Genomic DNA, 16,257 nt, shown 5'->3' on the forward strand with positions numbered 1-16,257 from the left:
AAAACATTTTTTCTCTCCACAGTCGCCTCATGCACGCCAGGATTGAATCGGAGAGAAGTTTCAATCTGTTGATTTCCTTTGTGGGGAAACTTATTTTAATCGGTTCTGTATGAATTGGATTTTATTCGGGTTTATATTGTATTTTAATGAATTGAAAACCAGTGGAATTGGTGTTAGTGGTATTAGTGGTATTACCGGTGTCGGGGTGGCAGGCGTCGCTGTGTCCGTTGCAGTTGCACGGCTCACAGGGGCTGAAGGCTCCGAGCTCCGGCCGGGCGCGGCGGTATCCCAGAGTGCACTGCTCACAGTGCTGACCCTGGTAACCCTGGGGGCAGGTGCACTGCTCCACCCAGCGGGCCGGCACACCTGGGCTCCGCCTCGCCGTCACCAAGGAGACGTTGTCCAGGTAACCAGCACCTGGGGAAAGCAGTTGTTAGTAAATCCCTTCCACAGGTGCGCTGTTGTTGTTGTTGTTGTTGTTGCTGTGTGGGCTGCGTACTCCTCTCGCTGTAGGTGCCGCGGATCTTGATGGCCGTCAGGTTGTGGAGAAGCTTCTGGAAGTCAAAGTGGCTGATGAAGGGCCTCCAGGGGTAGTCCGTGCTGTCATGGAGCCTGAACCAGAACCAGAAGATCAGGATTATCATGCGTCTAACATTCTGTCAGAAGTGAATCCAGATCATCACCGACGTTCCACTTAATCCAGATTAAATGATAAACAGTTTAAACACTGTTCTCATAGAAAAACTATTTAATCCAGATTAAATAAATCCAGATTATCACAGACGTTCCACTTAATCCAGATTAAATGATAAACAGTTTAAACACTGTTCTCATAGAAAAACTATTTAATCCAGATTAAATAAATCCAGATCATCACCGACGTTCCACTTAATCCAGATTAAATGATAAACAGTTTAAACACTGTTCTCATAGAAAAACTATTTAATCCAGATTAAATAAATCCAGATTATCACAGACGTTCCACTTAATCCAGATTAAATGATAAACAGTTTAAACACTGAAAACAGAGATTATTTGAATGGATTAACACCAACTGAATCCAGATTAACAGATAAGGAGTGAAGTTTAAAAGCAACTCAACAAATCAAAACTGGATTAAGGCTTCGAGATTTTTATGAACTAATAAAAACATCAGAACAGAACTTTTGTTATCATAGAAAAACTATTTAATCCAGATTAAATAAAGTTTACTCTATGCAGAGTTTGAAACTTTAGGAAAAATGTGGAAGAATGAAAACTAGATGAAGAGAAATAACAGCCATGGACGCCTTCTTAGTCTAATCCAGATTATAAGTAAAAACAGATTAAATGCACAGAAATGTAGCTTCATTTACACCAGATCAACAGATCATGGTTGCCCTGATGTTACAGATGTGAACAGCTTCCTGCCTCACCTGAACACGTAGGTCTGCATGTTCTCGTTGGGGTAGGCGTTGCCCTGGGCGATCAGGGGCACGGCCACCCGCAGGTCCGCCCCCTCCAGGATCAGATCCTCCGCCGACAGGCGGGTGTCCCGCCGCTCCACTCGGAAATTCATGCTCAGGTTCTGTCCGTAACTCAGCAACTGGTTCCCCAGAAACTTCCCTGTGACGCAGAAAACAAGACGATTCAGCGGCCGAGAAGTTCGGATCAGACAGAAATATCTACGTTTCAGACGTTAAAGAGTCTCTGATTAAAGATGTTAAGTAAACGGGCTCTGGGGAGGATTCATCCCTCCATCAGACCTGCTGCCACTGATTTTCAGCCCACTTCTTGTGTCCTTTGGTTTTTTTTGTGTTTTATTTAGTTTTTTTTGTGTTTTTTTGTGTTTATTTTGTTTTTTTGTGTTTTTTTTCTTTTGTTTTGTGTTTTGTTTTGTTCTTTTGTTTTGTGTTTTTTTTATTGTGTTTTTTCTGTTTTATTTGGTGGCTTTGGGTCAGATTTCCTCCTGTTCATCTGCTGTAGATAGTTCTTTAGGCCTGACACTTCTTCTTCTGTCCTCCACTTGTCCAGTTTCCTCAAATGTTTTAAGGACACACTGCACACCATGCTGAGATATGCCAAGTTTTCAGCTAACAGCTCTTTGGGAATCACCTTGTTGCTGCAGAAATCCTGTTTTCTGTCTGTCACACTGTGTTATCTTTGCTGTTTTTCACACATGCAGCTAAAGAAATGGGAACAAATGATGTGTCTCTGTGACAGGCTGCTGGGAACAAAGTGCCTAAAGATCCAGTTTAAAACGGCTTCTTTGCTAAGTTGTCTGTTCTGTGTGGACACACCACTGGTTCATCCCTTGAGTTAGGAGCCTTTTTCCTGCCTGAATGGTTCACAGCTCAGAGTTAAGTGGCTTAACAAAGAAAAAACACATTCCTCTGAAGATGCTCAGGTACAAGGACTGGACTGAAGATGAGGGAAGAAGCAGAAAATGTCCAAAGAGAAACTCTGAGAGAGCTTCAGGAAGCTGCAGAACTGCTGATCAGGACACTTTAAAGGTTCCAGGGAAGAAGTCTTCTTTTAAAATCAGGATATTTCTTTGATTCTCTTGAAAAATGTCACAAACAACAAAGATGCTGTAACTTTTCACCAGGGCTGGGCAACGATTAAAATGTTTAATCTAATTAATCACATGATTTCCCTGATTAATCACGATTAATCGCATTTGTACGCAGAATCCAAAAATGAATCCAAAAGTAGTGTATAGCCTTTAGCATTTAGCTTTATTTTAAATGTGCTGCCATATGAATGAAAGTGCCATAACATTTGTTGTGCAAACACACTTTTAACATCAGCATCTTTCTGTAGTTTTTATGTAGAAGCCTCGCTCCACTGTCTGTTTCCTTGAATGACTTGCTGCTATCAGTTGTGTGTTTTGCCTTTAAGTGATATTTTAGACTGGAACTACTACGCTGAGAAGACAATTCAACTTGGCAGTGTTTACAGATGACTTTGGTTCTGTCGACTCCGCCGTCTGGAAGAACTTTAACATGAAAATGGCCGAGTAAAAGTTCCGTACCCTTCTCCATGTTTGGTGGATCCGCCGATTACTTTCTTTTCCTGTTCCACAGCAGAGGGCAACAGACTTTTACAAAATAAAAGCCTGTGAGCAACAGACTTTTACAAAATAAAAGCCTGTGAGCAACAGACTTTTACAAAATAAAAGCCTGTGAGCAACAGACTTTTACAAATTAAAAGCCTGTGAGCAACAGACTTTTATAAAATAAAAGCCTGTGAGCAACAGACTTTTACAATAATAAAACCTGCGTTAATGCGCGATAAAATATTTATCGGCGTTAAATAATTAACGAGTTAATGCGCCCAGCCCTGGTCATGACATTTGTTTTTTGTTAGAAATGACAAACTCAAACATTTAAGCGCATTATGTAGTTGTCGTCAATGAAATAAGAGACAGTTTGTACAATTCAACTTGGCAATAAATGCAGGAGTTTTTAAAAAAAATGTATTTTGAAATACATGCTTTTATGTTGAAACCAGTAAAACTATTTATCGGCGTTAAATAAGGTTAAATAAGGTTAAATAACGTTAAGTTAACAGGTTAACGCGATAATAAGGCGTTAACCCGCCCGCCCTACTTTCCACCGACCTGGGGCCACGTAGTACATGGGGAAATAGTCCTCGGAGATGAGCGAGACCTCCTGACCGCCCGGGGACCACTGCACCGGCACGCTGGACCCGTCCCGCTGCTGACCGCTCCACTGCTCGCCATCTGACACACAAACACACGCATTACGTCAGCGCGTCGGCTCTCGGAGCGACGGGTTAATTCCTCCCCGAGTCCGGCCTGCGGGCGGCGCTACCTCTGTCGAAGGTGGAGCTGACGGTGTGCACGCTGTAGCCTTCGGCGCTGTCGCACACCGACGAGTGCTGGAAGCAGAAACAGGGCGTGCAGCCCTGAGGGTTGTTGGAGTCCAGGTTGAAGTAGCCCAGCTTACACCTGCGGAGCACAGCACAAACTCAGAGCTGCTGGGTGGGATTCAGGTGGGCGGGGGGGCGCCGGCGGCGCCTTACCTGTCGCAGCTGAAGCCCTCCACGTTGTCCTTACAGCGGCACTGACCCGAGGTCACGTCACACTCCTGAGTGCTGCCGGACGGCGAGCACGAGCACGGCCTGGCAGACAGACAGAGGGGCGTACTGAGCATGCTCACAACGACACGAGGAACAACGAGCCTGAAGCACAATCATTTGGCTGGAGGGTCAAAGGTTATCTGACCCAACCAATGCTATGCGAGAAGGAGCCGTCTCGCCTGCAGTTTGTGCAGAAGTGAAGTGAAATTTTTCTATATCGCACTATTCAGCAACAAGGCGATCCAAAGTGAAACATCAATCTGGTAATTTTAGCTAACAGTGAGATTGGTATAACTATAACAGAGCAAAAGTAAATTTAGCTAATAGTAGGATTGGTATAACTATAACAGAGCAAAAGTAAATTTAGCTAACAGTAAGATTGGTATAACTATAACAGAGCAAAAGTAAATTTAGCTAACAGTAGGACTGGTATAACTATAACAGAGCAAAAGTAAATTTAGCTAACAGTAGGATTGGTATAACTATAACAGAGCAAAAGTCAATTTAGCTAACAGTAGGATTGGTATAACTATAACAGAGCAAAAGTAAATTTAGCTAAAAGTAAGATCGGTATTACTATATGTTGGAAAACTGTATATAGATTTTCATTTTGAGTAAACAACATTTTATAGGTAGACATGTAGTGTGTGAACTTTGCTTAGTGTGATACAAAGTAATTAAAGGAAACTGTGAGAAACAGGGTGCTCTGGTCTTCCCATGTAGGAGAATGTGCAACCACTCAACACGTGAGGAACTAGATGTCCCAGTGAAACATTTGTTGCATCTTGCTCACAAGATTGTTTTACGTATGCTGATTGTAACTAAGCTGTGTAATAAAAAGAACTACACGGGGAAAGTCGGATGGAGTTGTTTGAGCACGGGTGAAGGAGTAAGTTCTGTCACTCCGTCCGGCTCCCCTTGCAAGTAAAAATACAATCTTGTGCACTGTGTGTTTTGTTGATTACTGGGGTTGTCTTGAGTGAACTGTGTTCCAGCTGGGTTAACTTTTAGACCCAACACTATAACAGAGCAAAAGTAAATTTAGCTAACAGTAGGATTGGTATAACTATAACAGAGCAAAGTAAATTTAGCTAATAGTAGGATTGGTATAACTATAACAAAGCAAAAGTATTTTTAGCTAACAGTAAGATTGGTATAACTATAACAGAGCAAAAGTAATTTTAGCTAATAGTAGGATTGGTATAACTATAACAGAGCAAAAGTAAATTTAGCTAATAGCAGGATTGGTATAACTATAACAAAGCAAAAGTATTTTTAGCTAACAGTAAGATTGGTATAACTATAACAGAGCAGAAGTAAATTTAGCTAATAGTAGGATTGGTATAACTATAACAGAGCAGAAGTAAATTTAGCTAATAGTAGGATTGGTATAACTATAACAGAGCAAAGTAAATTTAGCTAACAGTAGGATTGGTATAACTATAACAGAGCAAAGTAAATTTAGCTAATAGTAGGATTGGTATAACTATAACAAAGCAAAAGTATTTTTAGCTAACAGTAAGATTGGTATAACTATAACAGAGCAAAAGTAATTTTAGCTAATAGTAGGATTGGTATAACTATAACAGAGCAAAAGTAAATTTAGCTAATAGCAGGATTGGTATAACTATAACAGAGCAAAAGTAAATTTAGCTAACAGTAAGATTGGTATAACTATAACAGAGCAGAAGTAAATTTAGCTAACAGTGGGATTGGTATAACTATAACAGAGCAAAAGTAAATTTAGCTAACAGTAGGATTGGTATAACTATAACAGGTAATTTGAGTAAACTAACAAAAGCTAACAAACATGGATAAACTTTCCTCTAAGAGGAGGCATTTAAAAATATAGCTAATAGCAGAACGGTTGATATAATGAATGATAACAGATCTTTAAAAGACTTTCATCTGAGAGGAAATATTAAGGTTGATACAGTGGTAATAGGTCTTAATAAACCATTTGAATATGACCAAGTTTTCCTCCTAGTGAAGCATTAATAAGATAAGGGTAGAATGACAGAAGAAATACCACATTAGGGGAACTCTGACCCGCTCTGATAGGAGGACTCACTGAACCCCTGTTCTTAAAGCTCCTCATTGGCTGCCAGTTTCCTCTGGGATCACTTTTAAAATGTTGATTTTAATTCTCAGAGCATTGCATGGTCAGGCTCCCCCTTACATCAGAGATCTGATCCAGCCTTACAGCCCAGCTCGGGGTCTGTGGATCAGAACCTCCTGATGGTTTCCGGCCCAGAGGAGACGGATCCTCCCAGGCTTTGGAACCATCTTCCGCTCTCTCTGCGCTCGATGGAGCCTGTCGACGCCTTCAAAAGGCAACTTAAGACCTATTTATTGGTTCAGGTTTTTGCTGAACTCTCTTAGGGCTGCTATGACTGTCACTGAGTTGCCTTTTAAACTTTTATGTACTTCTTAACTGTGTGTTTCTGTATCTGTAAAGCGCTCTGTGACCCTGCTCTGTGAAAGGAGCTGTACGAATAAAGCTTACTGACTCATTTCAGGGACTGACCTGCCACTCAGACGTGTTCAGGAGGCATTCTGTCGGTGGTTAAAACGGACGCAGCTCTGTTGGGTTTCAGCTCTGTTGCATCAGACAGAGACTCAGAGCCACGAGGCCGAGGTCTGCTGCAGCTGTTCAGACACCAAACACAGTTCTCAGATTATTCTGAGCGTTTGGAAGAAGCTGCTGCCAGCAGAGGGCGCTCCTTCTTTACTCTGAAACCAACAGAGGATTTCATCCTTCAGTTTCTCCTGTTAAAGGGACAGTTCGCCTCTTCTGACATGAAGCTGTGTAACATCCCATATCAGCAGCATCATTTCTGAACATCTTCTTACCCCCTGCTGCGTCCTGTGAGCAGAGTTCCAGCCTCGTTTTGGTGTTGATGAAGGTAGTCCGGCTAGTTGGCTGGGGTTTAAAAAATAAAGCGTTTTGCTTATAAATGATGTTGCTGATATGGGATGTCATACAGCTTCATGTCAAAAGAGGCGAACTGTCCCTTTAACAGGAGAAACTGAAGGATCCTTTGTGCATGTTGGTTTCAGGTGCCCAGGTCCTGAGGCTGCAGAACCAGCCCAGATCATCAGCCCTCCACCACCGTGCTTGACAGCTGGTGTGAGGTGTTTGTGCTGATATGCTGTGTTTGGTTTCCTCCAAACGTGCTGCTGTGCATTATGAGCAAACATCTCCACTTTGCTCTGCTCTGTCCAAAGGACATTGTTCCAGAAGTCTTGTGGTTTGTTCAGATGCAGCTTTGCAAACCTAAGCTGTGCTGCCATGTTCTTTTTAGAGAGAAGCTTTCTCCTGCAGCCCTTCCACACAAGCCACACCTGTTCAGCCTGTTTCTAACTGTGCTGTCATGACCTTAGTTCCTGTGGAAGCAGGACGGGTTCACTTAGTTTTCCACTCTCTGCTTCTGTGTTTTGTCTCAGTTTTTCTTCCATAAATGATGACACAGTTCAGTATGTCTGAGGCTGTTTTTACTGAGTTTTAGCAGTGATTTGTTATATTTCCTGATATGGGAAACCTTTAAATTAAAGGGGGCGTTCATGTTCACACTGCAAAAAAATAGGGGTCTTCAAACAAGATAAAAAACACTAAAACTAAGGGAAAAGGTACTCAAAACAAGTGAAAAAATCTGTCCATGCAGCAAGATAATTTGACTTGGCAAGATTTCTTAAATTACGATTGTAGGAGTCTTGTTTCTAGATTTAACAAAGGCAGTTTTGTGAACAAACATTTGTCATATGCTTAAAATCCAAGGAATAAAGTGTGTTTTCAGATATTTTCTGTGTGACTCTTGAATCAAGCATGTTGAGTTTGTTATTAAATCTTAAAACAAGATTTATTTTGATGAGACTTTGGAGGAGAAACGTAATACATCTTATTTTAAGTGTTAATTGTCTCATTTTATGATTCCCTGCCTGTTTGAGACAAAAAAAGTAAAGTTTTGCTTGATATAAGATTATAATGTTAAGCTGAAGACTTAAAATAAGAAATTAATTCTTAAAACAAGAAAAAATATCTAGCACTTCTAAATGTAAGGGTTTTTTTTCTTGGTAAGAACCAAATAATTTGCAGTGCATGACACAAATCGGAAAACTAAATGATTGTTTTAACAATTCAAAATCAATGTGTAACTTTTCTCCTAAACATTTTGAAGAACTAAAACTCCTAAACTCTTTGATTCATTGATTTAAATCTGTGTAATGATTGTATCTGCAGAGCTCTGATTGGTTGTTCACTGATCTGCTGTGCGGGTGAGTACCTGCAGCCGGCCTCGGTCAGGCTGTGGAATCCCGGCTGGCAGCGGTCACACTTCTCTCCGGTCACGCCTGGTTTGCACGCGCACGCGCCTCTGCTGTCACACTGAGGAGATAAAGAGCCTGCAAACACACACACATCCGCACGTTAACCTCCGACCACATGCAAGCAACCGTCTGCCGTTAACCTGCCGGAGCCGAGCTGTAACCGTGTCAGCAGCGGCTTCAAGTTCACTCAAGGTTTGCTGCACCAAACACCAAGAAAGTTTTCACTCAGTCACCCACTGATACCCACTGACACCCACTATAAACCCACTGACACCCACTATAAACCCACTGATACCCGCTGAAACACACTGATACCAGCTGATACCCACTATAAACCCACTGATACCCACTGAAACACACTAATACCCACTGAAACACACTGATACCCACTGATACCCACTATAAACCCACTGACACCCACTATAAACCCACTGACACCCACTATAAACCCACTGATACCCGCTGAAACCCGCTGATACCCACTGAAACCCGCTGATACCCGCTGATACCCGCTGATACCCGCTGAAACACACTGATACCCACTGAAACACACTGATACCAGCTGATACCCACTATAAACCCACTGAAACACACTGATACCCACTGATACCCACTATAAACCCACTGACACCCACTATAAACCCACTGACACCCGCTATAAACCCACTGACACCCGCTATAAACCCACTGATACCCGCTGAAACCCGCTGATACCCGCTGATACCCACTGAAACACACTGATACCCACTGAAACACACTGATACCAGCTGATACCCACTGATACCCACTATAAACCCACTGAAACACACTGATACCCACTGATACCCACTATAAACCCACTGACACCCACTATAAACCCACTGATACCCGCTGATACCCACTGAAACACACTGATACACACTGATACACACTGAAACCCGCTGATACCCACTGAAACACACTGATACCCACTGAAACACACTGATACACACTGAAACCCGCTGATACCCGCTGATACACACTGAAACCCGCTGATACCCACTGATACCCACTGAAACACACTGATACCCACTGATACCTACTGAAACACACTGATACCCGCTGAAACACACTGATACCAGCTGATACCAGCTGACACCCACTATAAACCCACTGATACCCGCTGATACCCACTGAAACACACTGATACCCGCTGAAACCCATTGATACCCGCTGAAACCCATTGATACCCACTGAAACACACTGATACCCGCTGATACACGCCGAAACACGCTGATACCCGCTGATACCCGCTGAAACACACTGATAACCACTGATACCCACTGAAACCCGCTGAAACACACTGATAACCACTGATACCCACTGATACCCGCTGAAACACACTGATAACCACTGATACCCACTGAAACCCGCTGAAACCCACTGAAACCCACTGATACCCACTGAAAACGGCTGATACCTGCTGATACCCACTGAAACACACTGATACCCACTGATACCCGCTGATACCTGCTGATACCCACTGAAACACACTGATACCCGCTGATACCCACTGAAACACGCTGATACCCACTGATACCCACTGAAACACGCTGATACCCACTGATACCCACTGAAACACGCTGATACCCACTGATACCCACTGAAACACGCTGATACCCACTGATACCCACTGAAACACGCTGATACCCGCTGATACCAACTGATACCAACTGAAACACACTGATACCCGCTGAAACCCGCTGATACACACTGAAACCCGCTGATACCCACTGAAACACACTGATACCCACTGAAACACACTGATACCCACTGATACCCGCTGATACCCACTGAAACACGCTGATACCCACTGAAACACGCTGATACCAGCTGATACCCACTGAAACACGCTGAAACACGCTGATACCCAATGATACCCGCTGATACCCACTGAAACACGCTGAAACACGCTGATACCCAATGATACCCGCTGATACCCACTGAAACCCACTGAAGGGCAGATTACAGTTCTGCGTCTATCTTCTTGACGTGTTGCTTTGCTCTGGTCGCGAACCACTTTTCATGTTATGGTTCTGCAACCTCGACCTAGAATTTCTAGTGATGCATAGCATTTTCCCGCCAAAACGCTAGTGGGAGCCCATTCGAGAACTCGCGATTCGCAAGAACTTCGGTGGGGGGAGTGTATATATTCCGCTGACACGCTGATCCTGGTCAACCGGAAAGGCACACCGAGGACCAATCACAGCCGCTTTTGTCTGCGCACTTGGTTGGTGGTCTGCGTGCGTCTGTCGCGTAGTCAGGATTTTTTTGAGGTGCACGAGAACGCGCGCAGAGCCTCTGCGTGGGGGAGTGGTCAAGATTTTGACGCTCGCAGAGGCTCTGCGTCCGAGCGTCAGAGGCTTTGCGTCTGAAGCATAAATTAGGCTTGATACCCACTGAAACCCACTTGGGACGGAGGCAACTCACCGATGGAGTTGCAGCTGCAGGGCAGGCAGCGGCTGCCGCTCTGGTCTCGGTAGTAGTTGTCGAGGCAGCGCTCGCAGTTAGGCCCGTCCGTGTTGTCGGCACAGTTTCTGCAGTGACCTCCGTGACCCGTGGCCCGGTACAGCTCTGCATCGAAGTAGCACTCGCCGCTCTTGCCGTTACAGTTGCAGGCTGGGACAGAAACACAGCAGCGCGTTAACAGACTCATCACAGAGCAACGGCTGGACATCATGAAAACGCCTAAAAAGTGTTTCAAATGACAGTTTAACTGAAACAAAGTTTTCAACTGATTCAACGACGTTCTGGTTGTTAAACAGCTAATCACCTGAAAACTAATGATGTTTTAATATAAGAAATTTAAAGTGCAATAAATACTCAACATCAAGTGAATAAAGCTCCAAAAAAAGAATAAAATCAGAACTGCTCCCTCACCAACTCACTCATTTCAAGAAATCAGGCTCCTGATGCAGGACAATGACGCTGTATTAACTCGTTCTTTCATGTTATTTTACCTAAATAAACCCCAGAACATCCTGATAGAACAGAACATTTGTCAGTGTTTCTGAGTGATTTCCAGCTGACCCTAACAGCTGACCCTAACAGCAGACCCTAACAGCTGACCCTAACAGCAGACCCTAACAGCAGACCCTAACAACAGACCCTAACAGCTGACCCTAACAACAGACCCTAACAGCTGACCCTAACAGCTGACCCTAACAGCTGACCCTAACAACAGACCCTAACAACAGACCCTAACAACAGACCCTAACAGCTGACCCTAACAGCTGACCCTAACAGCTGACCCTAACAACAGACCCTAACAGCTGACCCTAACAGCAGACCCTAACAGCAGACCCTAACAGCAGACCCTAACAGCTGACCCTAACAGCTGACCCTAACAACAGACCCTAACAGCAGACCCTAACAGCAGACCCTAACAGCTGACCCTAACAACAGACCCTAACAGCTGACCCTAACAGCTGACCCTAACAGCTGACCCTAACAGCTGACCCTAACAACAGACCCTAACAGCAGACCCTAACAACAGACCCTAACAGCAGACCCTAACAACTGACCCTAACAACAGACCCTAACAGCAGACCCTAACAGCAGACCCTAACAGCAGACCCTAACAGCAGACCCTAACAACAGACCCTAACAGCAGACCCTAACAACTGACCCTAACAACTGACCCTAACAGCAGACCCTAACAACAGACCCTAACAACAGACCCTAACAACAGACCCTAACAACAGACCCTAACAGCAGACCCTAACAACAGACCCTAACAACTGACCCTAACAACATACCCTAACAGCAGACCCTAACAACTGACCCTAACAACAGACCCTAACAACAGACCCTAACAACATACCCTAACAGCAGACCCTAACAACAGACCCTAACAACAGACCCTAACAACTGACCCTAACAGCTGACCCTAACAGCAGACCCTAACAGCTGACCCTAACAGCAGACCCTAACAGCAGACCCTAACAACATACCCTAACAGCAGACCCTAACAACAGACCCTAACAACAGACCCTAACAGCAGACCCTAACAGCAGACCCTAACAGCTGACCCTAACAACTGACCCTAACAACTGACCCTAACAGCTGACCCTAACAGCCGACCCTAACAGCCGACCCTAACAGCCGACCCTAACAACAGACCCTAACAGCAGACCCTAACAACAGACCCTAACAGCAGACCCTAACAGCAGACCCTAACAACTGACCCTAACAGCAGACCCTAACAACAGACCCTAACAGCAGACCCTAACAGCAGACCCTAACAACTGACCCTAACAACAGACCCTAACAACTGACCCTAACAGCAGACCCTAACAGCAGACCCTAACAGCTGACCCTAACAGCTGACCCTAACAGTTGACCCTAACAACAGACCCTAACAACATACCCTAACAACAGACCCTAACAACTGACCCTAACAACTGACCCTAACAACATACCCTAACAGCTGACCCTAACAGTTGACCCTAACAACAGACCCTAACAACATACCCTAACAACAGACCCTAACAACTGACCCTAACAACATACCCTAACAGCAGACCCTAACAGCAGACCCTAACAACAGACCCTAACAACTGACCCTAACAGCTGACCCTAACAACTGACCCTAACAACAGACCCTAACAACAGACCCTAACAACATACCCTAACAACAGACCCTAACAACAGACCCTAACAACTGACCCTAACAACTGACCCTAACAACATACCCTAACAACATACCCTAACAACTGACCCTAACAACATACCCTAACAACTGACCCTAACAACATACCCTAACAACAGACCCTAACAACAGACCCTAACAGCTGACCCTAACAGTTGACCCTAACAACAGACCCTAACAACATACCCTAACAACTGACCCTAACAACTGACCCTAACAACTGACCCTAACAACATACCCTAACAGCAGACCCTAACAACAGACCCTAACAGCAGACCCTAACAGCTGACCCTAACAGCAGACCCTAACAACAGACCCTAACAGCTGACCCTAACAGCAGACCCTAACAACAGACCCTAACAACAGACCCTAACAGCTGACCCTAACAACTGACCCTAACAACAGACCCTAACAACAGACCCTAACAACAGACCCTAACAGCAGACCCTAACAACTGACCCTAACAACAGACCCTAACAGCAGACCCTAACAGCAGACCCTAACAACAGACCCTAACAGCAGACCCTAACAACAGACCCTAACAGCTGACCCTAACAACATACCCTAACAACAGACCCTAACAACAGACCCTAACAACAGACCCTAACAGCTGACCCTAACAACATACCCTAACAACAGACCCTAACAACAGACCCTAACAGCTGACCCTAACAACAGACCCTAACAGCTGACCCTAACAGCAGACCCTAACAGCTGACCCTAACAGCAGACCCTAACAGCTGACCCTAACAACAGACCCTAACAACAGACCCTAACAACAGACCCTAACAACAGACCCTAACAGCTGACCCTAACAACAGACCCTAACAGCTGACCCTAACAGCAGACCCTAACAGCTGACCCTAACAGCAGACCCTAACAGCTGACCCTAACAACAGACCCTAACAACAGACCCTAACAGCTGACCCTAACAGCAGACCCTAACAGCTGACCCTAACAGCAGACCCTAACAGCTGACCCTAACAATAGACCCTAACAACAGACCCTAACAACAGACCCTAACAGCAGACCCTAACAGCTGACCCTAACAGCAGACCCTAACAGCTGACCCTAACAGCTGACCCTAACAACATACCCTAACAGCAGAAGAAGAATGGCGCAGGTGCATTCACTCACGCAGACACTCGTGGGCGTTGTCCGCCGTCGCCCGACTCCAGGGCCGGTCGTTGAAGAACGGTTTGCAGACCTCGCAGTCGTCGCCGGCCGTGTTGTGTTTGCAGTCGCACACCAGCCGCCCGCCGCTGTTCCGCTCACAGTTGCTGCCGTGGCCGTTACACTTACACCTGACAGAGGAGGAACTCACCTGTTACACAACCTCTAAGGAAGAGCGAAAGGTCGTACACATTCATGTTCATATAAACTCTGTCAGACACTTTAATGTTGATGGTGTCTGATGGAGCGGCTCCAGGGAAGCTTTGGTTAAGCCTCCTCGGAGAAAGAAAGCCCCCACGACAGGACAGGACCTGCTCTGCAGCCATCTTTGCTATTAGTCTCAGGTGTTTCCTGGCAGAGAGCCATGGAAAAACTGACGAAAGCTTCAGGCAGACTCCCTGTTCATCTGACACCAACTGGTACTCCAAGCTGCTAAAACTGCTAAAGCTGCTAAAACTGGTAAAGCTGCTAAAAATGGTAAAACTGCTAAAACTGCTAAAACTGCTAAAGCTGCTAAAACTGCTAAAGCTGCTAAAATTGCTAAAGCTGCTAAAACTGCTAAAGCTGCTAAAAATGGTAAAACTGCTAAAACTGCTAAAACTGCTAAAGCTGCTAAAACTGCTAAAGCTGCTAAAGCTGCTAAAGCTGCTAAAACTGCTAAAACTGCAGCGCCGAGAATATAAAACCCAATGAAATCCCTGCCTGCGCTTCTTAAAACAGGATGTGGGATGAGCCTGGGCTCAGCTTTAGTTAGCTTTAGCTTTATCACAGTATAAACAACTAAATTAATGTGAAATTCACCTCCGAGTGAAGATGAAACTCTGACCTTAGGGAAGCAGTCGGTTCTTTACAAAGAATGAAAAAGTAAATCTTGAGTTTATTCCACTCATTTCGGGGTAAGAAGCTACTTCTTGGTGTTTTCCCAGTAACTCGGCGCTTACTGGCACGGTTTAACTGAAGTCAACTCGCATCTTAAAGTTGACTTTAAACGAACATTTGGGTCTTTCTCCTCATGGAAATGCTCAAAGCTCAGTGTCAGTGTAACTCAACCAGCTGTATTTGTTAAAAAGAGGAGTAAACTGAGCCCAGAATGTGCATGAATCTGCCCGGAGAGGCAGGGAGGAGCCTCAGAAACCCCTCCCCGGACCAGTAAAGGTTAAGCCTTGCAGGTGCTGGGCCTCCTTCCTTCTCCTCCATCCGTCACGGCGGATCGGACCGCCCCATTCCGGTTTCCCTGTAATCCAGGAATGCTAAGAATGCCGGCTGTGTAATGGAAATCTGCTCCACATTTCAGACAGATTACGGCTGCAGAGGCACCGTGTTCAACACTCTTGTAATGCCCGTCGAAACCTTTTCCAGCCCCGAATCCTGCTGGAAAAGGAGTCGGTATGGAAACCACACGGTGACACATCAGGACCCCCCAAACCCCCCCGGCCTGCTGAATCTGCCCCACTCATAAGGTGCAACTGTGCAGAGGACAGCAGGAACCAGCTCCCTGAATGTCTTTACCTTCCTCCCACAGCAAAGTCGGAGATGGCGTAGTAGTAGGACTTGAGGACCTTGGGGTCGTTGAAGACCTCGTCTCCGAACGTGTTGAGCCTGTTCAGGGTCACTTTGATGTCGGTGGCGGTCACCCAGTCCTGCAACAGACGCAACAGGGACTCAGTTTTTCAACACTTTAAAGTCGGCTGTGGATCCGGCAGCCCCAGAAACCTCCTGTTCTACGGGAACGGAAACGGTTATTCATGCAGAATATTTCACACAACTTTAAACCAACCTTTGGGCGCTAAAAGCAACCGGAGAAATAACCGGGTTATCGGTTCAGTAACTCTCTGAAAAAGAAGTCAAGGACATCTTCCAGGAGACTGAGCTCTGTTATGCACATTTATTCAACTCATTAAAAATGAAAACATGAAAACACAAAAAACCTGAATTTAATCACAGTTCTACAATATATCTTTTTCAATGGTTTAAGTGAAGCCAGACTGAACAGATTCAGTTAAAGA

At 44.9% G+C, this 16,257-nt stretch overlaps 2 protein-coding genes across 2 annotated transcripts in view; one reads left to right on the forward strand and one right to left on the reverse strand.

Moving 5' to 3' along the window:
• Positions 1–16,257, forward strand: part of LOC142398498 (uncharacterized) — a 462,406-nt gene that overhangs the window by 256,607 nt on the left and 189,542 nt on the right. The gene's annotated exons all lie outside the window — the stretch shown is intronic.
• Positions 1–16,257, reverse strand: part of lamc1 (laminin, gamma 1) — a 70,131-nt gene that overhangs the window by 12,419 nt on the left and 41,455 nt on the right. Inside the window, exons 3-12 of the mRNA XM_075482492.1 lie at positions 15,761–15,891; positions 14,216–14,382; positions 10,858–11,046; positions 8,367–8,484; positions 4,027–4,125; positions 3,816–3,952; positions 3,602–3,724; positions 1,416–1,605; positions 500–612; positions 196–417 (exon numbers count right to left, since the gene is read on the reverse strand). Of these exons, the coding sequence (XP_075338607.1) occupies positions 196–417; positions 500–612; positions 1,416–1,605; positions 3,602–3,724; positions 3,816–3,952; positions 4,027–4,125; positions 8,367–8,484; positions 10,858–11,046; positions 14,216–14,382; positions 15,761–15,891 (1,489 nt within the window). The remainder of the gene's footprint in view (positions 1–195; positions 418–499; positions 613–1,415; positions 1,606–3,601; positions 3,725–3,815; positions 3,953–4,026; positions 4,126–8,366; positions 8,485–10,857; positions 11,047–14,215; positions 14,383–15,760; positions 15,892–16,257) is intronic.

This window comes from Odontesthes bonariensis, chromosome 14 (assembly GCF_027942865.1).
Source record: "Odontesthes bonariensis isolate fOdoBon6 chromosome 14, fOdoBon6.hap1, whole genome shotgun sequence".
NCBI lineage: Eukaryota > Metazoa > Chordata > Actinopteri > Atheriniformes > Atherinopsidae > Odontesthes > Odontesthes bonariensis.